Source organism: Rousettus aegyptiacus, unplaced genomic scaffold (assembly GCF_014176215.1).
Source record: "Rousettus aegyptiacus isolate mRouAeg1 unplaced genomic scaffold, mRouAeg1.p scaffold_m13_p_8, whole genome shotgun sequence".
NCBI classification, from domain to species: Eukaryota; Metazoa; Chordata; class Mammalia; order Chiroptera; family Pteropodidae; genus Rousettus; species Rousettus aegyptiacus.
This window is the reverse complement of record NW_023416311.1, coordinates 91,243,207-91,270,514: the sequence shown is the minus strand read 5'-3', so window position 1 is coordinate 91,270,514 and position 27,308 is coordinate 91,243,207. Positions and strand designations below refer to the sequence as shown.

Here is a 27,308-nt window from a genome sequence, read left to right as displayed (position 1 = left end):
TATAGTTTAACAATTTTAAAGGTACTCGCTTATACCATAAAGTGAGTAAATTTAAATATTCCTAGTCACTTTATATTTTCTAATTAGAAGTAATTCAGAACAAAGATTCGATAGGAAATTCAGCTATTTAAAATGTGTTATCTTTCACTTCTAAAACATTTGAAGTCTATGTATATACAAAAATAATTGAATCCTCATATTATTTCTTACCAGCTTTTGGTTTCACAAGTCCCACGGCAAGAATAGTCTCATTAAGTCCATCAAAATAGGCAAGGTCTCCTCTGTCAACAGTTGAAAAAAAATATGTTACACATGTAAAGAAAGCAAAGTTTTCTTACAATACTCTTTATGACTATAGAATATAAAGCCAAATAAATGAGCAAATTAACTGTTTTGGTTCCAAGACCCAGGCACATAGGCCTGCCTAAAGCATAAACCAGGAAAATACGGAGTGCTGGCTCCCCATTCCACATGCCCCACAACCCCCTGCCCCGTCTCAAATGACAGTAGAGCAAGGGGCCAAAGTGTAGAAAAAATGTTGAAAAAACAGAGAAAATCTTTTAAGAACGTTTCAGGGAACTTCACATAACTAAAAAAAAAATCTGTGAAATTGAAGTTAGGTCAACAGAAATTATCCAAATTGAAACAAAAAGAGAAAAAAAGTGGACAAACGAAAAAACAAAACAGAGCATCCAAAATCTGCTGTGTAATATCAAAAAATGTAACAAAAATGTAACTGAAATCTAAGAAGAGAAAGGGGAAGAACAGAGCAGAACAGATATTTGAAGATCATGCAAAAGATTCCAAAAATAACCAAAGACCTCAAAGCCAAGATCCAAGAAGCTCAAAACGTCAAACAAAAAAAGAAAACAATACATGATCCAGACTTTGAAGAAAACTTGGTTGTCCTGAAATGGACAATGCAAACAGAAAAGAAACATGTAAATGGCTGCTTATATGGAGCAGGTTTCTCCATTTCCCCTTGTGGTGGCATCACACAGATTCCTTTAATAACTGGCATAACATTAACCTCTGGAACAAGAACAATACTGGGAAAGTTGAGGATTAGAGAACAATGAATTGAACAAGATTATGTTTCTATTATCCAGATGGAGTTAGGATTTATAACAGAAAGCTAAAGGAATAACTAAAACTAAGCCTAAAGTTTATGCAGAACTGAATTTGTGAACTACAGTATTTGTGCCTTGATTTTTTTCAATAAGCACATTGTTCAAACAATTTTTCCTTAAATGAGTTCTAGGTTGAACACACAATAAGGTTGGCCTGTTCCTGGCACAAAATAGTATCTGATATATGATAAGCTCAATATATTTCTTAAATGAATGAGTAGGTTAGATATTAATGGAAACATAAAAATTTTCATTAAAGTGAAAACCCTTTTAAAATTATTCTTAACATATATTATGTGATTTTTTGCATTTGGATTTCTTGAGGAAATCCATGCCTATATGAAGAGGTTTTATCCTATGTTATGGTAATACAACGATCTGGTGCAAAGTTCAGGATATAAGGAGAAAAATCACAACACATCATTGCTATCATGACTATATAATATTTCAACAAAAGATTTGAAAAGTTCGAATAAAAAAATAAGCAAACGAAAATGATTTAAGGTACAAATTCTCACTTATTGTTAATTTTGATTCAGTAATTCAGTGTTGTTAGTGTTGATGTGTGTGTACATGCACACACGTGTGTGTTGACTTCTAACAACTGCATTAATAAGTTAGGGGTAAAAGTAACATTGTAACTATATAGGTCTTCTTAACCCACACCTCACCAAATGATAACATGATGAACTCAAGGTAAGACAGAAGTTATCTCCAAAAAGCCAAAAGTGAGATCACCAGATCAATAAACTTTAGGCAAGAATACCTTGGGCCCTCACTCAGACTTTGTTATACACACTTAATTTACACATAGGTCAAGCCCACAGAATAACAAAACATTTAAGTCACTCCAATAAATCACGTCTCCCACTCCACAGAAATGCAAGGAAAACAGGTGTTTAAAATGTCAAACCGTCTTTCATAGAATTACTGATAGATGATCTTTACTGCAGGATAAAGAGTTTGGGAAGTAGAACTCTGCTACTCAGAGTGGTACTTCGACTGGCAGTATCACCGGGGAGCATGTTGCAAATGCACTCTTGAACCTCACTCAGAACTATTTAGATGCCACATTTTAACCCTATCCCCAGGTGACTGGTATACACACTGAGAAGTACTGAGTCAGATGTTAGACGAATGAAAGAGAAATCAGATAGCTTCTAATGAGCAGAATACCAGCTACAATCAAGACAATCTAAATTCAAGTCATGTTAAAGCAAGGCAGCCTTAAATACCTACCCATCTTCATAGTTCCACATAAATATGTCACTGTCAATTGTGAGCCAAGCTCTGTGGATAGGAGGAAACACGCCCATCATGCAGTTGCACTGCATGTCTGAGGTACGTGGATGTAAGAAAGCTTTCGGTCTCATCTTTCTTAAACTTGTTTCAAAAATGTTTGATTTAAAATTTATGATAAAAAAATCATGACCTTCCACTCTTTAATAGAGAACAAATAAAACATCTTGATTTCTCATCAGTTTAATGAAAGTCATAGTATATGACAGAAATACTTACAAATTACAATATCTTAGTAATGTTATTTGACTACTTGAAATGTATTCTGCACAAATATAATTTTTTTTTACCGTTACTAACTTAAAAAAGAATATTGATTATGAATAACACCAGTGAACTTTGAGATTAAAAAACTTATGCTGAACCAGTTTTTCCAACTGCAGAAGAGCAAGAATGATAAAAAAAAGCACACGGTATACTAAAGTCACAGCTAGGTGACAATTTGCAAACCCCTTATAAATAGTGCCATTGAAAAATAGGCAAAGATTTATATTGTGTAATTATAAAATAATGTAATAATTACAAAAACAAAATAATTTCCCAGTTAAAGGAAATGTCTCTTGCAGAGTATAATATTATCAGAGGATTAAAAAAGAATATTAAGAATATTAAGGATAAAGTGGATAATATATTTAATAACACTATTTTACAAAGACTCAGAAGAACACTGAAAATTTTATGAAAAATATCTATTAGATTTTACTAGATTTTCTACATTTTTTATAAACATTTTTTCTACTTTCCTTTTTTCTAAATCATGCTGCATTGAAATGTGGATCCCCTTTACTCTAAATGATTAATACTTTTAAAAGTCTCAGGTTAAATTTTAATATAGCATCTTGATGTCTTTATTATGAGAGCTACAGATGAATGTAAAAGCTGCCCAGCAAATAATTATAAATCTAGTGCTTTCACAGGATATGCCACACTTTAAGGGTAAGAAAACTCCTCTAGCTACTCAATCTCTGAAGATGCAATTAGCATATCAGTTCCTTATATCATTATATACAGATTCTTACTGTAATCCTTAGAAATAATAATCACATATAAACTTCAATTCTAAGACACAAGTGTAAAACCACACCCAAAATGTTTTTGGGAGGAGAAAAAAGAAACACCTGGTAGTTTTTGTTTTTAAAAATATTCAGAGCCACATTCCAGTTTCAAAATGTTAAAATATGGTTATAAATAAAGATGAAAATCACAAGTCTTTGAGCTAAAAGTGCGGCAGTAAAAACTTTCTCATATAGTACTTAACTGGGAATATTTTGCAATAACATCATTCAAAAATGCAGTTTCTTGTAAACAATTAACTCTCCTCAATGTCTTCAATTAAAATGTGACTCAACTTTCAACATTAAATTTTATATAAACATTTCTAGGCACATGGTAAGCTATCCATGTACTCATATGTATTTTAAATAAAACCCTTAAATGAACTTAAATACAACATGAATTAAACACAAAACAAGAATTATGAGAATATCAACTCAAAATTTTTTTTAAAGAGTTAAATACAAAGTAATAGGATACGTCCAAATTGTTCAACAAGTTCAGGCGGGAGAGGAACTCTTCGGATGGAACTGATCTCTGGAAGGTTGGGTACTGACAGCAAACCAGGTCCTTGTAGAGGATAATCCATATCCGACATGCCAGAAACAGTGGGATTATCTACAACAAATAAAATGAAGCCTTTATTTAAAATTAATAATGTGTTGGGCATTGACTGGAGACAGAGAAGCATTGCAAACTACAACAAAATGTGCATCTGGTGATTCGAAAGGTAAAGAGAGAATAAAGTAGTTCTGACCTGATAAAAGGAGACCTGAGAAATTCCAATGTTAAAGTGGGAGCAATTAGTGGTTTCAGCACTAAACAGAAGGCTATCTTTCCTAAGGACTATTCCATAAAAAAAAGGAAATGGTTAGTTCAATAATTTAATATTTTTCTATTATTTTACTAACATGATATATATATGTATATATATATGGACATATACACACACATTTATACAACTGCTTGATCTGAGTCTCAGATCAAACAACTGTGGACAAACCCAATATCGATTGGAGGAAAAAGAGCTATTTCCTTTCCCACTTAAACATATACAGATTAAACCAACCCATTCCTTTTTCTATTAGATTTCTCCCCTAGACCAGTAAGATAAATATATATAATACCATAGAAGCAATATTTTACTGAGAAAAATCAGACTACAATGTTCTCATTTGGCAACCTATCTCTTGCTCTGAGACCCAGACACTAAGGGCAGGAGTGTCTATCTTACCTAGCCCTGAGTAAGGTATTCTTCAGATCTGACTCATGGCCTATGTTATCCCGGGCACCTTTTCTAAAGTACAAAGATGTTGGGGAAAACTTAAATGTAAAACAATTTTTAAATATATTTTTAAATGTATTATGGAAATTTAAAAAATATATAAATTAGCGAAAAATGAAATCAATCCCTATATACTGATTATCCAGTTTCAACAATTACCAGTAACATGCCCAAACCTGTTTCATTTATATCACTAACCGCTCATTCCCTAGTTTTTTAAAGCAAATCACACAACCCATTTCATCTTGAAACATAATTTTAATACAACAATGGATGTGTTAAATGGCAGTGGGGACACAAGAATGAAATGAATAACCCTGGTGAGGATGCACATGGTTAAGAAAGTCTTCACAAAGAAAGTGATATTTAAGAGAGTCTGGAAGAATCGTTTGTCACGCAGAAAAGAACATCCCAGAAATGATTAAGGGTACATGTAAAATAAAATCCTGAAGAGGGTGCTTCTTAGGGAAAACAGGTTAAATTCAGTGTGACTGGAATAAGTAGGCTAAGAATAGGACAGAAGTAGGGGAAGAGATTAGGTTGAAGAGGTAAGGTGTGTGTAAAAGTGGATAGGGAGGATAGGGTCAGATATGGACCAGAATGTATAGACTGTATTTTATATCTTGCTTTCAAACCTAAGAAGGTCAATGTGAATAATGCTGTCAAGAGGAGAGTTGCTAACAGGCCACTCAAGCCCACTGGTAAGTAGCTGTCAGCAACAAATACTATCTTTGCTTTGTTTTTATCTTTTTTCTGATTACAAGTCTCAATTAATTTTTTTTTTTTTTTTTAGGCAAGGCAAGCCTTGGTTGACCTCACAGATTGCAAGGACCCTGTCAGCTTACAATCCCTTATTATTATTATTATTTTAATTTTTTTACATCTACAGCACCTGGTCTTCCTAGGTGCTCTCCCATCCAAGTACAACCAGGACAGATCCCGCTTAGCTTCCGAGATCAGACAGGATCCGGCCTGTTCAAGGCGGCATAGCCGTAAATTCAATTAAAAATTTTTATGTCATCGGAGGTGTCCTTTAGGTTTACATTGCACAGATTATCCCGTCATTTTATCTTGGTTTTCGCTTACCAAAACTCTTGTCTCTCTCTTACTTACACTTCTCTGCTTTTCTCCAATCCACCTCACAAAGGAGTCACTTTTTTCTAGAAACTTACAGAATTCCATATGCCTTGAGCAGCCCAGCCATACTTTAAAACCGTTAACAGAACATTTTCCAGTCACCTCTCTTGTTGGCACATACTTCGCCCTACTCTCCCTGTCCATCATCACTGCTGATTTCCCTTTTCTCTTTCTTTATTCCACTGGCAGTTACTTTCCAGCACTTCATATTACATTAACCCCACATACACATAATAAAACATATCTTTGAGAGAACATGGTAAGTTTCCAAATGAACTCCGTTTGCGCTTGCGTTTTACCCTAACCGTAATACGAGTAATTAACAAAGATGAGACTTGGATCAGGCGCTCCTCCTCATCTGACCTTAGCAATAGACACCTGGAGGCAGTGAGAAGCTCATTAAGGCTTCAAATGGGGCTTGCTTTTCACTCCTACCCTCTCAAGTATCTGCAATGAGAAAAGTGAGGACAGGGAAAAAATGAAAATAGGCTTTTTCGCTCTTCGAAATGGAGCAAACGGCGCCCTAAATTTCAAGATGTCTTCGCCTGGTCCACCAAAGCAATAAGGTCCTGGTTAAGGAGTCAGGCGAGAGTCCTTTTGATTGTGAAAGAAGAGTCACCAAATAGGCACCAAACACTCACTTGGAGCAGATACCATAAGCAGTTCGGAAAGGTCCGGGTACATGCGGTCTTCTTGCAACTGACGGTCGATGAGCCGCCCCGCATTTTCCAGAGCTTCCTGCAGGGCTGCGGTTGTCGCAGATGCCGGAATCGCAGAGCCCAGCAAAGAAGACGGCATCTTAGAAACCCGAGACACCAACGTCCGAAAAAAGTCAAAAACCAAGGAGTAATGAGACAAAACCCAAGACCGTAGCTCGGCACTGTAGCTCAGGGCGCGCGCGCCAAACGAGCGCCTCGGCGCCTGTGCATGACGCACTTCCGCTTCCTCAGGTGGGGAATTTGAAGCGTCCGTTTGGAGTTGCGTGGTGAAAGCTGTTGGGAGGGGCTGGACGTTAGGGATGGGGCGAGTGAGCGGCACGCATCTGCCAGGGGTTGGCTGGGTGTCTGGGAGTTGGGGAGGGGCAATCAAAGGAGGGTGTCTAAGGAAGGAAAGAGGGAAAAGAGGAGAGGGAAATGGGGAAGGGGAAAGGGAAGGCGAGGCCCTGGACAGGGCTGGGAGGGTTGGGGAGGAAGGGGGAGAAGGGACCGGGTAGGTGGGAGGCGGGCAGTTGGGGGGCCACGCAGGTTGCTTGAGTTCCCGTGGGTTAAGCGCGCGCTGGATCTTCTTGCCTCGAGCTTCGCGGGTCCGAATCCCGCAACTGCAGCTAGTTAAGAATTGTGCGTCAATTTATTTGGTCCTTCAAATAAATTTTTTTTGAGAGTGGCTGGGACTTAGCCTGTTGTCAGAAACAGTTACGTAGAACCAGAGTTTCACTACAATTCTTATGAGTTTCAGCGTAAATTAAAATTCATCAAGCTTTTCTATTTGTGTATCGCTACTGTTTGACTTTGGCCGGTTATTGGAGACAAATTAAGTGTTTACAGAATCATTTGCTCCGTACGGCTGCTCCTTTTATTTCGCAGCACGGAGAGGAAGCATACAGTTGTAATTCATCGTTTTATTCCCAGCACATAGTATAGGGACTGATTTAAAGATCATCCACGAAATTACCAAGTCCTTCCACAGAAACTAAATGCTTAATTTGACTTAGGCATTGTGCCTGGTGCTGGGGATATCAAACTGACACAGTGCTCAAGGTGTTTCGTGCAGAGACACTCAAGCAAAGCAATGGAGTACGTCTCCATAACTTCTTTGGGGTTTGTATTAACTGCAGTAGAAAGATAGAAATGAGGAAGGAGAGGCAAGATAGGCTTCATTTCATATAGAAGGTAACTCGAGTGGTTAAATCAAATCATCTTCAAAGAGCAGTCTTTATTTACTTCTTATTTAGACTTTCACCTAAGTAAACATCCATAGTTTCTCAAATCAATGACTGAACTACTTTAAAATTTGTCTTTTGCTGTTTGAATTACTTTTTATTCCTTCAGTAATGGTTGACTGCATTTCTGAATATTAAAGTTCTGTGATGTTACCACTCTATGTATAATTTAAGACCTCATAGCAAATATACCAAAAAAATAAAATAAAAAAATAGATTTGTGTTATTGGTAGACAAATAGGCAGATGGGTCTAGCTGTCAGTTTTATTTGGTAGACCCCAGAATGAAAACTAATAGTCTGGCACAGTGTTTGTTTGTTTTGAATTCGAGACAAAATATACAGTTCAGAGTTTTCGACTCCACGAATTGGATGATCTAGCAATACTGGTTTAATATTCTTGCACAGCAACATTCCCAGGAGTCTAGGTCCAAAGACTTCCATTCATTTAGCATTGCCCTGTGGCTGCTTTCCAGCTACATTGCTGAATTCTGTGGTTGCTACACAGACAACATGGCCTCAAAGCCTAAAATGTTTACCATCAAACCCTAAAATGTTTACATCAAACCTTTTACTGGAAAAATTTGCTGAAGTCTCTAGAACAGTGATTTGAAAACTTTTTGACCTTAGAACCTCTTCATATCCTTACAAATTATTAAGAATTACAAAGAGTTTGTTTCGTGTGAGTTACATTGATCATAATTGCTAGTATCTCATAAAAAGGAGAAATTTAAAAATTTATTTAAAAGAATAATAAGCTAATCCGTATTAATACAAATAACACATTTTACGAAAAATGACATAGCTTCCAAAACAAAAAAATTTGCTAGAGGAATGGCGTTATTTTACATTTTTGCAAATCTCTTAAATCTCTGAGATTTAAGAGATAAAGATAGCTCAATTCTAACATCTCCATCTGCCATTAATACATTGTGATATATTTTTTAGTTGAAATACGAAGAAAAGTGTCTCACACAGTTATGTAGTTGGAAAAGGGAGAATTATTTTAATATATTTTTTAGACATTTGTAAATGTTCTCTGGTAATGTACCAAAACTTGACAAGTGATAATTTCTTAAAGTTTAGTTGTGATGTGGAATTTGAAACCAGTGAATTTTTTGAACTAGGTTAAATTAAAATCTACTGGTCTTTCTTATACTTCGAATGGATCTTTTAACTGTGCATGATTCTGTAATATTATGCTTTGGTCACTTGAGTGATACTGGTTCTCTGAGGTATACAGAACTTCCAAACATTGACATATTTCATTGCACAATAGAAAAAAGTGATTATATTAATATCACTACCTATCTTATCAGAAAAATCCTTAAGTATTGGGAAGCTGGCAAGCTTATGGTTGTTGATACAAGTAGTTCAAGATTCTAATTTTCTCTTGAAAGCTCTAATTTTTATTAGTGAGGAGTACAGTGAGTTATTTTCTTTGAAACGACAAACTCATTCATTTTTGAGGAAATGTCTGCCAGATACTTAAGTCTGAATAATTTTTTTTTGTGAGTCATACTTTCAAGTAAAATGGTGTTCCATAAAAAAAAAGCTAATAACTCAATCTCACAAATTTTTTTTCTAATTTGAGACAACTATCATATTTTGATATGCAATCAAAAGTGCTTTATGAGTGCTTATTTTGTCACACAGTATATTTGAAAGACATGTACTCAAGGGTCCAGATTTAATAAAATTAATGTTATGGCTTTATTGTGGACATTTTTAAGGGAAATTAGTTTTGTCTATAGTGAGTATGTAAAGTGAAGAATGCAGTGATGGCTACACGGGTTTGCTTGTCACTGCCTTGATTTATGCATCGGCAGTTTTACCCACTATTGCTTTTGCATCATCAGTGCAAATAGCAATACAGTGAAAAAGGCAAATGATGTCTTAGTATTAGGAAAATAGTTTCAATCTCATAGGCACCTTAAAGACATCTGCAGAATACATTTTGAGAACTGCTCAAGTAGCTTCATATATTTCTGGTTAGACTATTAGTCCCCTTACGCATTTAAGTTTTTTTTTTTTAATCTCTTTATTAGAATAGAAATCTCATGAGGGCAGGGACTATGTTTTGTGTCTTCACCACTCTCACTAGCATCTAGCACTTAATAATGGCCAATGTATGCCAGGCACAGATGAGGAATTTGAAGCACATAGAGGCTAGGTAACTCACACAAAATTATATTATCCGAATCAGATTTAAAAATAGGCCAAAGACCTTAATAGATGCCATCACCAAATTCGGCAGTTTAGCACATGAAAAGATGTTCCACATTATATGTCATCAGGGAAATGCAAATTAAAACAACGAGATACCACTATATATCTATTAGAAAGTCCAAAATCTGGAACACTAATAATAGCAAATGCTGGTGAGGATTTGGAGGAATAGGAACCCACATTTACTTCTGATGGAAATACAAAATGGTACAGCCACTTTGGAAGACAGTTTGGCAGTTTCTTACAAAACTAAACGTACTCTTATCATATGAACCAAGAATTGTGCTCCTTGATAAGTGCTAAAAGGAGTTGAAAATTTATGTCTACACAAAACCTGCACATGGATGTTTATAGCAGTTTTATTCACAATTGTCAAAATTCAGAAGCAACCAAGGTGTCCTTCAATAGGTGAATGGATAAGTGTACTGTGGCATATCCAGACGATGGGATATTATTCGGTGCTAAAAATAAATGAGGTGTTAGGTCATGAAAAGACGTGGAGGAACTTTAAATGTATATTGCTAAGTGAGAGCAGCCAATCTGAAAAGGCTACGTACTGTATGCTTCAAAATATATGACATTCTGGAAAAGGCAAAACTATGGAGACAGAAAAAGAAAACAGTGTTTGGCAGGGGTTAGTGGGAGGGGAAGAGGGATGACTAGGCAGAACACAGAGGATTTTTAGGGCCATGAAAACACTCTGTATGATGCCATAATGATGGGTAGATGTTATTATACATTTGTCCCAAACCATAGAATGTACAACACAATGAGTGAACCCTATGTAAACTGTGGACTTCAGGTGATTATGATGTGCTGATGTAGGTTCATCAGCTGTAACAAATGTATCATTCTGGTGGGGAATGTTGATAATGCAGGAGGCTATGCATGTGTGGCGTAGGATGGGAAATCTCTGTACCTTTTGGTCAATTTTTTAAAACTTCTCTAAAAATTAAAGCCTTCTTGGAAAGAAAAAAATTATGTCTCATTTCAAGCCCTCACAAGTCCTTGACTACTGACGAGCTGAGGTAGTTATTTATAAGCTTGGGATATGGGTTACATAATGAGCTGCTTTCATCAAGTTCTATTACCTAAGTTTTGTTTATATGTACTCAGGAAAGAGGCACTGGCATTCATAATAACTTATTTTGGTGAAGTTGCAATGAATTAGCCTTACTGATTGGCGTTCACATCAACTTTTGACTTTTGTGGTTCAGTAATCTCTCAGGATGAAACCAAACTTTGTTGTCCCAAATTATATAATATCCTCCATATTAGGGGAGTAGCTTTTGCCTTCACAACTACTTTCTTTTATTCAACAAATATTGATGCCCGATGAGGCATTGTGCTATGAAGGAAGGGTATTTGATTATGTGATAGAGGGGCCTAACTTAGAGATCTGTAAAGGTCTGGAAATGCTCACAAGAGCATTGACGTTTAATTCAAGACCTGAGTGGTGAATGGTGTTAAATGAAGGGCATGGGTTGGCAATGAGTCAGAGCTTTGAGGATATCATGTTCTGAGGCTGCTTATAGAGCTGAAAGAAGACTGGTATGATGGAAAATAGGAAAAGGTGAAGTTCTAAGGCTTCGGAAGCCATGTTAATTTTACATTTTATTTTAAGAGCAATGGAAATTGCTAGATCATTATCATTTGGGGGGTCTATAAATAAAGTATAATTTGAGATGGACTAAGGTAGTAGTGGGGCTAATGAGTAACTTACTGGACATATTTTCATTAAGCGACATTTATAAGGACTATAAGTGGTTCTGCTAGAATTTAGAAATATAGAGATAAATAATGTGCCATTAGTTCACAGCATAGAAAAGGAGTCATGTAAAGAAATTAAAACCAGTAAAAAGTGAAAATATAATAAATATGTGAATAAGATGCTTTGAGAACTGTTGCTGTGTGGGCTACGAAACTCTCTAGCCAAGCATGGCTAACAGTCAGAGGGAAACTTGGGCTAAATGTGTAAGCGTTTGAGAATTTTCTGACTACTCTTTTCGATAATTCAGGTCTTTTTGGCTTCTGAGTGCTTTTCACTCATGTAGTAAATACTTGTTTCTTCCTTAAAGTATACTCAAAAGGTGGAAAACTGAAAGTTTCCTCATAGAGGAGGACAAAAGACAAAGCGAGGGAATTTGTTGGCTTTTCTTTGGAATGTTGTGAGGGTTCAGTGTGACCTTGGGAGTAGACGCATCTTAAAATGTAAAAGATGTTCCAGAAATTCCGAATAATGTTCCTATCCAGTGTGTAGAATTGGCAGGCAGTCTCTCCAGCGCTTATGCCTCGCCAGTCCGCTAGGGCGGCGATGCTCAGAAGGCCGCCGTCCCTCTGTGGAGAGCGCCGCTCTTGGCGTTGGCAGCGGCGCTGACACTCGGAGGCGATACTTCCGGCCGGGTTTGCCGTGAGTCTTTTGCAGCTGTTTGGGCAGCTGCTGATTCTTGTTCGATTGCGGGCGGCCAGACATGGAGCGCCCGGGGCCCAGCGAAGGTGGGTTCAGGCAGGCGAGCCTGGGTAGGGTGAACCGGGCCAGGAGATCTGGGGGCGCCGCACTAACGAGACCCCTCTCTTTCCCTCTTGTCTCAGTGGCAGGCTCAGACGCATCGGGACCGGACCCGCAGCTGGCGGTCACCATGGGATTCACGGGGTTTGGTGAGTGACAACCTCGTCTCCTTTTACAGCGCTTTTAAGAGCCATAGCTTGGGAGGGGAGACCGAGCTGTCACTTCTATTCCGCATCTTCCAGCTGTGCCAAGTCTTAATCACTTTAGTTCTGATGCTGCAGTTTTTCGACACACTCTTTACCATCCATTTTTTAAATCCTGCCTGTCTTTTGGGACCAGCTCAGGTGACGCTTAAGGGAAGGCTTGTGAGAAAGAAAGATTGCTTTGTGACCCACGCGATGGAGGATGTTGGTTTAAGGAGTTATTTCTTTGCGTCGTGAGACAGAGCTAACCACTTACTGTGGTCTGTAATGGGGTGGCCTTGTTGGTAACAGATGAACCACATTTTTACTATCTCTTAGGTGGTCATGTCTATAAAAGTACTATATACTTCTGTAGGAATATACCGTAGTACTTATTTTTGTTTTAGTTCTTTAAAATAGCTTTCTCCCTAATTTCAAAAGTAACCCGCATAATAGCAGGAAATAGAGGAAACAAATGAGAAGTAAAATCGTTCATAATCTCAAGATCTAGAAATCAAGACTTAAAAGTTAGTTTTCCAGTTTTTTCGTGTATTTGTTAAGAAAATTAAGATTATATTTATGTACAATTTTATATTACATAATTCTTAATATTTTGAGGATTTTCCCGTATTAGAAAATGCTGTTCCAAAACATGATTTTTAATGACTGAGTAGTAGTTCATTTAATAGAAGTTCTATAATTTGTAATATTTTTAACTTTACAGTTTCTAATTCTTTTATCAATAATGCTAAAATAAACATGTTTATAAATAACTGTCTCCTTTTGTAAAAGGAATTTTATGTGTATTTCCCTAAGGTAGATTTCTAGAGGGACTACTTTAAAAATGTACAAATATTAAATAGTAACCAAAAAGTTGTATGTGTATCTTTTAAAACTTCTTGATACTATTGTCATAATGCCCTTCAGAAAGGTCGTTTCAGTTTATAACTAAGTCAGTGTGATTTAAGAATGCCATTTTTACCATATTTTTATCAACACAGAGTAGTTATATAAAAAAATAAACAATGAAAACAAATACCACATTGCTTCCAAGCTCATTCAGGTTCCCTATGGTATTGAGGCTGATGACCCTGTTTCCTCACTGGATGTAAGGTGGGAGTCTCTTAGCTTCTTAAACTACCTACATTACTTGTCCGATTGCTCCTTTCATCTTCAAATAAACTACATTACCTTCAGTTCTTCTCACACTTCAAATCTCTCTGACTTCTGCCATACTTGTTCTGCATCTTTGCTTGAAAGGCTCCTGTGATTAGATTGGGCCAACCAGGGTAATCTCTCTAGTTAAAAGTCCATAACCTTAGTTACACCTGCAAAGCCTCTTTTGCCATGTAATGTTACATATTCACAGGCTCCAGAGATTAGGGTATTTTGCTTACCACATCAGTGTTGTAGTTTTAAGGGTAGTGTCTAAATGAATTATAGGAGGATGGGAAAGTTGGCTGGTTAATGGTACTTAGTGATGAGATTGTCATTGAAAATTCTCTGGGAAGTAAACTCTTATTTCTTGATGTTTTATGGTTATCTTATAGCCATGCTGTAAATTAGATGAAGTGGTTATTGATCATTCAGTAAATATTTATCGAGTACTTAAAGTTTGGCCAGCTTAGTGCAAGAAGATCACAGTCTACTACTTATTCCTATTTTAGGGAAAAAAGCTCGCACCTTTGATTTGGAAGCCATGTTTGAACAAACTCGAAGAACAGCTGTGGAAAGAAGTCGGAAAACACTGGGTATGATGTTCAATTATCTGCTGTTTTATTGGTTGAAATACTGTATATTCCTTGCACAAATATGTTGACAGTTAATATAAATTTGAAAAAAATTTCAAAATTGTTAACACAGTATGTACTGGTTCCTTTGGAAGCAGAGGTTCCTTTTTTTTTTTTTTTTTTTTTTTTAAGTCATGGTGAATGTTGTATCTAAATAGGGTTAGAAGGTCTGAGTGCTAAAATCTTTTAGGTGTATGTGCTATCAAACAAGGATGCTAAATTAATTTATAAGAATCAGAGTAGCAGTTTCTTTATTACCTCTCCTTCCACCTCTATCTGATTCTCATTTCATTTTTTTTTTTTCCTGCTTACAGCGGAACCAGTATTTGGAAGGCTGGGCGAGAGGTGGCTCTCAGAGCTGTGTACACCACTGACTGTTGACCCAGACAGTATAGAAAATTGAGACATACAGTGAAAGTGGCTGCTGCTGTTGAATCCCTGCATTAAAGAATTGTATCAGGCATTTAATGAAGGCCTTAATTTCCACACTGTCTGGTTTGACACTAGGTCGTTGACAATTCTAAGTACCACCACAGGGTCTTCAGAGGAGACTGACTCCTTTCCCGCTATCTTTGGATCTGCTTCAGATGATTCATACACTAGAGAAGGGATAGTATAACCTGATAGAGCAGAGGGGCTAGAAATCAGAGATGGGACTCTTGGAAAAGTTTAAGGAAGTGTTGTTCTGGTACTAATTGTTGGTTTTAAAATGATATATAGCAGTAATATCTAATATTACTAATTTCAGTCTCTAGAAAAATAAGTTACTTTTTTTGTGAAAAGAGAGCTCTCTACATATACTATTTATTACAAGAAATTTCAAACACATACAAAAGGACAGTAATGAACTCTCATGTACCTAGCACACAGATTTAACTACTGTAACAAATCATGGCTAGTATTATTCCCATTCACTTCCCCTCATGTTATTTTGACATAAATTTAAGATACATTGTTTTAACTCATAGTTTAAGAGGAAAGGATTCTTTAACAAAATTTTAAAAAAATTTCAATTACAGTTGATGTACAATATTAGTTTCAGGTGATTAAATATTTAAATAACTTATGAAGTGATCACCCTGATAAGTCTAGTAGAGAGAAGGATTTTTTAAAAAACTTAACCAAAATATGACCACACCTAAAAATGTTAAATAATTTAATATTATCAAAGAAGATACAAGAACATGCTATCTGAGGTATATTTGCAACTGCTTTAAATACTTAATTTTTAAACATTTTAGTGAATATAATAGTATACTATTATAGCTTTCTTGTATTTATCTTTTACCATGTGATACAAAATACTTTGAACAGTAATTGTCTTTTTCACCTAAGTAAGTTTTATAGTCCCCAGTACCATACCTTATAAATTAGGTTCTCAATATGTATTTGATAAGATTAAATTGAATATAGAATTGTAATACCGCCTTAAAAAAATCCTGCTTCTTGGAGAATTATTTATTTTTCAGATTTCTATTTTTTTTAATTTATTTTAAAAATTAAATGATTTATTTCCTCCCACTCTCCTCCACCCTCCCCGCTACCGTCTAGTGACCACTAGTCTATTGTCCACATCCATGAGTCTCTGGGAGAATGGTGTGATTTGTTAAAAAGAGCTTCGGATTTAGAATTGGAGGAGCTAGGTTTGAGGGTCAGCCCCACATTCTGCTTTATGAGTAACATCGGATGGATTTTCAAGTTCTAGATCCTTAATTTCCCCATCTGTTAGTGGAAATGATAATAAGACATCTTTTAGAAAGTTTGTGAGGGGATTAAGATGCTAGCATCTTAAACAGTAAAGTACTTTATAAATGTCACTTTGAATTTTTGTCATCTTTCTTAACAAAACATGTATGCATTTAGTACCTAAGGAATTTCAGGGAAGTTACTAGATTTAAAAAATTTTGAAAAATTATCTTGACCCTGTTCTGTGATGTTTGTAGATAAATGTGTTGAACTTTCTTGACTTAGCGTTACATCCTTGGTCTTGGGCTGCTGTTTCTACCCCTGATCTCAATGCGTGAATCCAAAGTTTGACTCACTTTGTTAAAAGTTCAAACACTATGATATATGCATTATTTATCCCATAATTGGTTTTGGTGTCTGTTCCTGGACACTGACATCAGACTTGAGGAAAATAACAACTTTGGTTCCTTTTAATAGTGAGTTTAATTGTCTATATATGTATGTAAACTGTTTCAGTTTTCAAATGTTCTAGTAAAAAGGGTGAATCACTATAAAATCTCAATATAATATGCATTATATAAAATGTCAGGAAATAATAATGGTACAAATTTTTAAAAAATATTTTTATGTTCCTGAAAGCTATAAGTGTATCTAGGACATATGAAAGACCCTTTTTTAGAATTGTTATACTATGACTATATAAATGGGGCAAAAAAATTTATTGAACTTATTTTGGGTCTGGCTATACTTTGGATGGATTATGAACCTTCTCTGTTATATGACTAGAAAAAACTTCCTTGAAAAATTTTTTAAGATAGGATTGAAAGTGATTTCAATGGATAATTTAATGATCCTGAAATGAAAAACTGTCCCAGAGATTTTAGAAATTAGAAAAGCTTAAAAATTTTTTTTTTAAACTTGAAACAGCCTTACTACATCATCTTCAAAGGCCTTGCTCATTTTTACCTTTTCTAGGTATTATTTTAAAACTCCTCTTGGCATAATAATTGTCCCCTGCCTTTGTTTCCATAACTCTTTAAAAATGTTGTAGATTTATTTTAATATTGTTCATGTCTTGAGAATAAGAACCCTGTTCTTCATTTTCATCCCTACAATGGGTAACACAGAGCTTGGGACATAGTTACAGTTCTAAATATTCAATGGAGAAATGTAACTAATGTAATTAAAGTGTTATCTTTTTACTTGCTAGTATTTTGGCATTAAACATTTAAAATGTAAATTTTCATGAAATTGGTAGGCTAATGAATTGTTAGAATAACAAACATTTATATAAATGTTTAATAATATCTAAAATGTTTAATTTTAGGTACAAAGAATAAAATGATTAGAAAACATTCTAGCTTATATTTGTAGTAATTTTATTTCCTTTGTATTTTGTTTGTCTTACTCTCATTTCTTTAAGTGATTGCTATGATTGGCTCTTAAGATTTCAGGTGCCAAATTACATTCATTTGAATCTGCAATTTGTGTGAATCAGCTCAGATGGGACATGGTAATTCTGAATAGTTTGCTGTTAACCTAGGCAAAAGTCGCATACGTATGGGGTGCTTTTGCAGAAATGGCTATCCAAAAGTAGTAACTATATGAAAGTAGAGAGATCACACTAAAATGAGGTACTTGGAAGAATAAAATGAGGCGTTGAGTAGGTTAATTCGCTTTCGTAAAGGGAAGACATTTTTACAGTGTTTGCAGTGTGCTTGGTTCCACATTCAGTAAAAATGCATGAAACAATCCCCTCTGTCAGGGAGTTACAGTCTATTGAATTCTATTTCATTTTTGTCCCCAGCAAACTGACGAAAACGATTTTTTTTTTCTCTAAAATGTCTCCACCCCTTGCTTTAATGAAACAGCAGATGGCTATAGGAACCTCTTGGAACAGAAAATTCTTGCTAGTGTAAAAAAAAAAAGTTAAAATTTTAAATTAATAAGTTAGATGCTTCACTAGGCTGGAACAAATAGTTTGGAGTATTTATCCACTGCCGAGGAACCCTAGTTAGAAGAGTGGGTCACAGTTTTCAGATAATTTGGTGATAATCAGATATGGAAAAGGTCTGTACTTTATAGCCCCTTAGAGAGATGCAGGGTCACTGTTACATAGGTAGGTGATGCTTGTTGGATAATTTGGTCTCTGGAAAGCCTGGTCACATCAAAGAAAGATCTAGTTGTGGAGCCTCAGTTCATTGCTCTGGAATTTAGTAACTGTTACTTCTTTATGCCTTAGATTCCTCAGCTGTAAAGTGAGGATAATATAGTACCTACTTCAACTGTATGGTATAATTGAAATTTACTAAGACAGTATAACTTAAATATTCTCACCAAAAAAGGAAAATGGTCACTATGTGGGGTGATGGATGTGCTCATTGACTCCATGGGGAGAATCCTTTACAGTGTCTGTGTGTTAAGTCATCATGTTGTACACTTTAAATATCTTAAAATTTTGTCATCAATAAAGCTGAAAAAAAAAATAGTACCTACTTCAGTGGTTGTTATGAAGATTAAAGATTATATGAAGTGCTTAAAACAATATGTTTGGCACATAGTAAGCTCCATGTAAGTATTAGGTGTTATTATTTTGTTAAATCAAGGGTAATATTGAAGATGCCTTTGGTTACTTGCAAAGAAGTCATAGAAGACCTAATTAAAAATGGCTCAAAAAATGGCTCTAAAAGGAAAAATTTAGTATCACACATGATAGGAGCTCTTCCATCTTCTGAGTCCTGACATGAAGGACATGAAATTTACCCCCAGCTTTTGAGTGTTGGCTTGTCTTAAGCTGACTGTTCTCATGACCCCATATTGTTAGCAAAATTTTGTTATATGCTCATGACCACATCTGCAGGCTGAAAGACTGTTTTGTATATCCCTTTTTAGGAGTAAGAAAACCTTCCTCAAATGTACCTCTAGCTGACTTCCCCTCACATCTCATTGGGTAGTGTTACTGTGGCACATGAGTTCCAGACACAGCCTTTGGCAAGAGTGATGTGGTTGACTTGGAATCAAGATTCACCCCTTCTGGGCAGGGAGGGGCCCAGCATCTCCTGAAACACAATGCTGCCTCTTTCTTACCTAGAGAAAATGGTGGTTTTCTTGGCAAGAAAAAAAAGGAGAAATGGTGGTTGGGTAGGTGGCTTGGTATCATTTTCTGATTAGGGTCAGAACTGTCCCTAAGACGTGAGCCTAGAGTCCAGGCGTCCAAGCATGGTGTTCCATTCCCTGCCCCAGCCACCCCTGCCCTGGAGGGTATGGAGAGATTGGAGAAGCAGGATGAAGGTAGGAGCCAAGCAGGCCCACTCTTAAATTTGGACATTGTATTTCTGTTTAAAAAATTTTTTCAACCTCCAGCTATCAGAATGGAGAATTATTGACTCCTAATCTATGTTAGCCTAGTGGAGATTGCAAAAAACAAAAAACAACAACAGAAAAAAACCATGAGCTGGAACTGTAGCATTTGCCTTCTTCCTGGAGAGTTTTATTTTCCATGTTTGAAATATAAGACTAATTACTTGTTGACATTTGCTGGTTATCTTCTTGTTTTACATCCTTCCTATCCTAGCAACAAAAGACCCTAAAGAATACAACATTCCAATTAATAAGTGCCCTTTGATAATGCTTAACTTTGGGTGTATTTTTCATTATTAAGGAAAAAATGTTATAGAGTATTTCAGGTTTTTGAGGATGGTGGCAATTGAGAACCAGGCTATTCATATAATTCATTTCCTTCTTGTGTGTCCCAAAATTGTAGAGTGGGATTATCAGAGGAAAAAGACTGAATTTCTTTGGGTAATTTTTTCTTTGGTCTTTCCGATGTAAACAACTCTAGAAACCTAATGTAATTGAAATTTTCTCATGATTTTGGTAGGAAGTCTGATAAAAAAAATCTAGTATGGAAAATATAGAAATGCTGAATTTGTGGTTTAAAACATTAAAAATAAAAAGTTAAATTATGTAAGATCTTACTCTGAATACTTTCTTTTTTATCATCTTCTACATCTTTTTACAGCCTTGGAACAATCCTGGTTCATATTCTATCCACATGCTAATTTTGTTTAGCATATCTTAATATTTTCCCAGATTTGTATATTTTCTTTCCATCACTATTGGCTATATTTTATTTTAATATACACTAAGTCAATTACTTTTCCAGTGTTGGGCATTTAGGTTGACAATTCTTTTGCTGTTACTGGTAATACTATATATTAGCGGTCCCCAATCATTTTGGCACCTGGGACCAGTGCTCCAATGAGAATCTAATGCCTGATGATCTGAGGTGGAGCCCGAGGCTATGATGCTAGCACTGGGGAGTGGCTGCAAATACAAATGAAGCTTCACTCACTCTCTGCCTCTCATCTCCTGCTGTGTGTCCCAATACTTAAAAAGCCACGGACTGGTACTGGTCCACGGCCTTGGCCTCAGGGTTGGGGATCCCTGCTGTAAATTACATCTTTGTGACTATATTAATTTTCGGCCTATTTAATACTGACAAATTTTGAAATCTAATTATTGGAAAATTTTAAATCTTTTCAGAAGCAAGAGAAAAGGAGGAAGAAATGAACAGAGAGAAAGAATTAAGGAGGCAAAATGAAGATACTGAACCAACATCTTCAGGCTCACATGTGGTCAGAGATTGCTCTAAATCATCTTCCAGGTGCTTGACTTTCTCAAAAGGATTCTCTTAAGCACATTTTCTAGGTGATCATAACACAAATTAGGCAAAGGTTTTGATATTAAAAGCTTGTATAATTTCTCCTGTTTTAGACAATAGTATATCCCTAGAACCATGAAAAAGTCCTGTATCTCGTCGTGAATCAGTTGAGATTTTCTAAAACATTCCAGCTGTAGTATTGAAATCTATGCCTTTGACTGTAGAGCATAACTATATAAAGTTGCAAAGATGTGACAAGTTTGTAATTTTTGGCATGTTTATTTTTTCATTTCTGTTTTTTATTCCTTTTTCCAAAGTCTGCATTCATGATAACCTTATTTGGTGGGATCCTTTATAGAAATAGATAAGAAGAAAGAATATAAATACAGGCACCTTGTAAAGTTTATTGGGTTGTAAGAGAAAGCAGCCATTAAAATTACTTTAAAGTGAAATTTAGTACTATATGACTTAATTACTAGGAACTTTGGAAGACAGGCATAGGTATATAGATATCAAATCTGGATGGAATAAGATAAGAAATCTAATTGTTGTTTAGGTATATTTTAAATTGTTAAATTGGTACCATAAATTATTAGTGGCAAAATCTACCATTGGTTTGACATTTTATTTGTTCACAGTAGAAAAACAGAAAATACTGGAATACATAAAATATCATTTATACTATGTAATTTCATTTTTTGCCCATCTGTTTCCTGGTGCAGATCTTTAGTATCTCAGTCTAGGCTCTTGAGCAGAATCTCACTCCATAATCACGTTCGTCTTTTCTGTAGTATTTTTGTAGGAAAGGGAGAATATCTACATGGGACTACAAGTCTGGCTCTCCCTTTTTATAACAATGCAACCCTAACATCTGTTTAGTCTGTGAAACATATGGGTACCTTTGTATAGATTAGTAAAGAGTAGGGGGTCAACGAACTTTTTCTATGAAGCACAGACAATAAATATTTTAGGCATTGGGGTGTATACTACTCTGCCATAGATAATATGTAAACAATGGGCTTGGCAGTATTTCAGTAAATGTTTAAGAAACAAGCATGAGGACAAAGTTTGCCTCCTTGCCCGACCCTGCTCATTCCTTTATATACTAGTCAAAAAATTAAGTTGCATTGTCTGTGGTTTTGTATCAGTTGTCAGTCTCACAACGTCTCCGGGTTTCAATATGATAGAGAAAAAAAAAATTCCTCCTTTTTCTAAGAGGAACATTTAACATTTACCTTTAGTTTCTTTCGGGATGATTTAAGATGTCAAAAACTACTGTTGTATATTTGGAAATTTATCTTATTGCTGAGGTTTTTACAAACAATGATTCTATTAATTGAAAATTATAAAAATTTCAATAGTTCCATTGTGTCTTTATTTTGCTGCAATATTAGCTTTAAAACTCCAAGATAAAGAACATGTGCTATTGTTTTGGGGAATACATTTTATTGCTATCACAAAATCCAAGAATTACTTATGTCATTAGTGGTTAAAATTACATAATAATTATAAAATATAGATAGAAATAATCAAGACAAATATAATAATACAACCTTATTACTGCTTTCTATTGATCAAAAGATGGAAGTTTACTCACCACAGTTTTGGAAGGCCTCACAGGAATAATCCATGGCAGATAATTTGTCAAAAATTTAACTGAGAATGTATTAATATCAGATATATTTCATATAGATTTTTTATATCTCTTATAGGATTCTTTAAACTGTTTCTGTTCATTGATTTATGTTACTGTGAAATAACTTCACCATGGCTAAATTTAAACTTTTGAGTTTGTTTAGCCATTTTAAGAATGAACACCTTTATTTACTACAAGATGCAACCTAAGGTATTTTCTACTGTATTAGAATGTATGTAATAAGTTATTTTTTTAATTTAGTGCCAGAATGAAAAAAATGCCTCTCTTCTCTAAGTGCTTTTTCTTATTAGATACATAGAACTCTATTTCCCTTTTTGCCATGATTCCTGGAAAGCTTAGAGCTCAATTTAGTGTTCTTTTGTGATTGTCTTATCCCAGAATCCAGTTTAGGGAGCGATAATTTTGAGCTAGGAATGAGGATCATGTTCTGGGAATTGTAGGAACCATCTGGCTGCAACAGTAGTTATCTCAAATTGCAATTTTTACTTCTGTTGAAAATATTAGTAAATTAATGCCCCAAACATTTTTCATATTGAGGAAACACATGAAAATATGCAGAAATCAAGTAACTTTTACAATGTCATTGAAGTCAATGGTTGAATTGGTAATGGACTCAAAACATTTGCTGACTTTTTGCTTGTCTATGAATTGCATTTAAGAAAAAATTATGAAGTTTGCCTATGGCCTGGCATTATTCTATATTCTAAGAAATAAAAAGTTATTAAAACAGGGTTCTGATTTATAAGGATATAACATGCTAGGCATTCTTTATAGCTGTGATTAGATGACTTCTTTCACTCCCATTTAGGTTTTAATTTTACATTAGATAATGACACTGGGTAGTTTTCTGTTGGAAAGGAAAAAAATGGGATAAAGATAGTGAGTTTGTTCTAAGATGATTACCTTTTTTCTTTTCAAGATTTTTCAGTCTTAACTAGATCACAGTAAGTAAACACCATCAAAATTTAGTTTTCTCAGCGATAAAAAGCAAATGGCAACTTCTTTTGTTGGTCACCACCAGTACTGTGCGTTGGCACGGTGTGTGGCATTATATATTGCTCCTGAAAAGGAACATGCTGACCTTTTTACCTTGGGGGCAAAACACATAATTAAAGGGAATTCTTGTAATTTTGTAAACCAATACAGATTTTTAATAAAAAAATAGAATAATATGTTAGTTAAGGACTTTTAATGGCCCTTACTTATGCCCGTGGCTATCAAAATGCTTAAGGCAGCTTAAAAAGAATTATCTATTATATATTAGAAAAAAATAACACAAATATATAGGCAGAGACGAAAAATGTTAAGTTAAATGGCCTTTTTCTTTATTGAGGCATCTTAAAGTTTTATAGTTTTTGCATAATTTTAAATGCATTAAGGTTTTGAAATTTTTATTGTTTTTGAAATGTCTTTTTGAAAAATCTGATTATTTCTTTCTCTACTTATTTAAATTTTGACGTCATTTCTTATGTATATTGATAAACTTGTTAGATTTGATTTTTTTAATTCTCTAGCTTTTAAAAAGCTTAATTATATCACATTTCATTGTACGCCTATTTTTCTATGCGCTTAATTATATTATTTTAATGTGTTCAAGATATATTTTTTAGGTAATCATTTTCTCTCGCATGAGATTATTTTGCTGTTCTCTTTTTCCTAGAATTAATAAAAATTACTTTAAACTTTAAATGACAAATTATTATGAAGTATTCAAGACTTTCAGAAAAATAATAAAGGACAATACCTACCAGACAACCTAAGAAGTAACTTTTACTATCCTGGTGAACACTTCTGAGAACTGTCTTTAATTGTATCCTTCTCTCTTCTTATCAGAAGTAACCAATTCTCTAAATTTTAATTTTTACATATATCTTTTTATAATTATATTCTGTACCTCTGTATCCCTAAGCCAGATAGAATATTATTTTGCATACTTTAAAACCTTTCCCCCCATAAGTCTAGTACAGTACTTACCATATTATATTATAAACTATCATGTACTGTTTATGTTATGTGCTTTTTATGAACACTGTAAGGTCAAGGACATTTTTCTCCTTAATTAAATAAAAAAGTTTTGTTACAAAGTGTGTCATACATATAAAACTTTAGATATCCTACATTTTAAAGTAAAGAGAACAGTGAAACAAACACCTAGCTTGCGAGACAGAGCCTAGAGTTTTACCAATGCCTTCGAATCCTTCCCCTACTCACCTTTTTTGCTCTCCTCCACAAGGGAAACCACCCCCGTTTTTGTCCTTTCTTTCTCATTTTAAGTTTTATTATATATAAATGTATTTCTAAATAATATGTCGTTTTGTGTGATTTCTTATTTTATATAGATGCTGTTAATGCTATAATTATTGTATTTTTCTATTTGCATTTTTTATTCAGTAAGATGTTTTCGAGATTCATTTATGTTGACAAATGAAGCTATAGATCATTTTTAATGCAGTTTTTCATTTAGAAATTTACTACAATTTATCCATTGTCGAGTAAACTGAGGTTGCTCTTTTTCTGTGTTATTATGAAATATGTGTTTAGTGACCTCCTTGTAGCTGTCCTCTGTTTAAATGTGAAAAAGTTTCTTTAGGGTATATACCTATTAGTGGATTTGCTAGGTCTTTGAGTAAGTACACATTTATCTTTATTTGCTTTGGCAGAATTATTTTCTAGAGTTTACATTACCAATTACATTACCAATTTACATTACCACCAGCAGAGTGTAAGAGTTCCTGTTGCTCCACATTCTTGCCAACACTTGTTATGGTTAGATGTTTTTATTTTTGCCATTCTGATTTTTGTGAAGTGATGTTCTTACAGGGTTCATTAGCATTTGCTTGGTACTAGTGTGGTTGTGCATCATTTCAAAAGTTTGTTGGTAATATATTTTCTCTTCTGAAGATACCATAAGAACTGTATCTTCTGAAAGATTTTCTGTTGGGTTGCTTCTGTTTCCCCTGAATTGATAGTTTATTATTATTATTATTTTTTCATTTTTTTAAAAACTAATCTAAGTTTCAAATTTTAATACATTCTAATTAATCTTTACTTTTGCGGCATGTGCTTTTGTATTTCGTTTAAAAAAACAAGTCTTTAAGGTCGTAAAGATAACTTCCTATATTTTATTCTAAAGTTTCAAAGTTCTGTTTTTCATATTTAGGTCTTTAATCAATGTAGAATTGAATTTTGTGGATAATCTGAAGTTGTTATCCAGTTTTACTTTGTCCTCCATATGGATAATCAATTTTGCCAGCTCCTTTATTTTTAATGTTTAAAAAATTTTATTTTTTTAGAGCAGTTTTAGAATCCCAGCAAAATTTAGCAAAAGGTACAGGGATTTTCCATGTGTCCCCTGCCCCCATACATTCGTAACCTTCTCCGTTATGAACATCCCCATCAGAGTGGTAAATTTGTTAAAGTTGATGAATCTTCACTAACACATCATTATTACTCCGAATCCATAGTTTACTTGATGGTTCATTCTTTGATGTACGTTCATTCCATGGGTTTGGACAAATATCCAATGATATGTATCTACCGTTATAGTATCAGAGTAGTTTCACTGCTCTAACCATCCTTTGAGCTCCACCTATTCATTGATCCCTGCCTACAACCACTAGCAACCACTGATCTTTTAAGTTTTTATCTAAGTAATGTATACACACTACAAAGTCAGACATAAAGCCTTACTTCACTCTGTTCATGATTCTTGCTTCTCAGAGAAAAGTGATTTTTTTTTTAGTCTTTTCTTCTATTTACCTTGATATTTCTAAATTGTTCTTATTATTAGTCTTGATTTTATTATGGCAAAATTTTTATAACAAAATTTATTATTTTAAACATTTTAAAGTATATAATTCAGTGGCATTAATAACATTTATAATGTTGTACAACCATTATTACTATCTCCAAAAATTTTCATCACTACAAACAGAAACTTGAACCATTAAGCGATAACTCTCCATTTTCCTCTCCTCTTAAGTCCTGGTGACGTCTAATCTACTTTTTGTCTTCATGAATGTGCCTATTCTAGATAGTTCATTTAAGTGGAGTCAGATAATGTTTGCCCTTTTGTGTTGGTTTCTATTCGCATAATGTTTTCAAGGTTCATATTGTATCAGAACTGTGTTCTTTTACATGACGGAAGTATTCCATTGCATGTATATGCCACAATTTGTTTATTCATTCAACTGTTGATGGACACTTGGGTTGCTTCCACCTTTTGGATATTATGAATGTAATAAATGTAATGAATGTCGTTATATTCATTGACATACAAGTGTATGTTTGAGTCTTCGCTTTTAATTCTTTTGGGTGTATATCCCTTGGAGTGGAATTTTTAGGTGATATAGTAATTCTATGTTTTAACTCTTTGAAGAACTGCCAAACTGTTTTCCACAGTGGCTGCGCCATTTTACATTCCTGCCGGCAATGTGTGAAGGTTCCAATTTCTTCACATTCTTGCCGTCACTTATTTGTCATTTTGTTGTGTTTTTAGTATAGCTATCCTAGTAGGTGTGAAGTGGTATCTTATTGTGGTTTTTTTCATTTTCCTAGTATCTATTGCTGTTGAGCATCTTTGTTTTTTTTTATTGGTGATTTGCGTATCTTTGGAGAAATGCTTATTCAAGTCCTTTGCCCGTTTTTAAATTGGGTTGTTTGTCTTTCTGTCACTGAGTTATTAAACCCTTATCAGATATATGATTTGCAAATATTTTTTCCCATTCTGTAGATTGTCTTCCAATTTTCTT

At 34.6% G+C, this 27,308-nt stretch overlaps 2 protein-coding genes across 3 annotated transcripts in view; one reads left to right on the top strand and one right to left on the bottom strand.

The window, feature by feature from the left end:
• Positions 1-6,839, bottom strand: part of NUP155 (nucleoporin 155) — a 52,245-nt gene extending 45,406 nt beyond the window's left edge. The window contains exons 1-4 of the mRNA XM_016142473.2: positions 6,546-6,839; positions 3,963-4,100; positions 2,370-2,466; positions 211-281 (exon numbers count right to left, since the gene is read on the bottom strand). Of these exons, the coding sequence (XP_015997959.2) occupies positions 211-281; positions 2,370-2,466; positions 3,963-4,100; positions 6,546-6,702 (463 nt within the window). The 5' untranslated portion in view covers positions 6,703-6,839. The remainder of the gene's footprint in view (positions 1-210; positions 282-2,369; positions 2,467-3,962; positions 4,101-6,545) is intronic.
• Positions 6,840-12,458: 5,619 nt separating this feature from the next.
• The window catches only part of WDR70 (WD repeat domain 70), a 228,362-nt gene continuing 213,512 nt past the window's right edge, over positions 12,459-27,308 (top strand). Inside the window, exons 1-4 of one of the 2 annotated variants that reach the window (XM_016142476.2) lie at positions 12,459-12,566; positions 12,663-12,728; positions 14,429-14,512; positions 20,786-20,903. In XM_016142476.2, the coding sequence (XP_015997962.1) occupies positions 12,542-12,566; positions 12,663-12,728; positions 14,429-14,512; positions 20,786-20,903 (293 nt within the window). In that variant the 5' untranslated portion in view covers positions 12,459-12,541. Of the gene's footprint in view, positions 12,567-12,662; positions 12,729-14,428; positions 14,513-20,782; positions 20,904-27,308 lie in introns of both variants that reach the window. The other variant, XM_016142475.2, reaches the window with a different exon arrangement.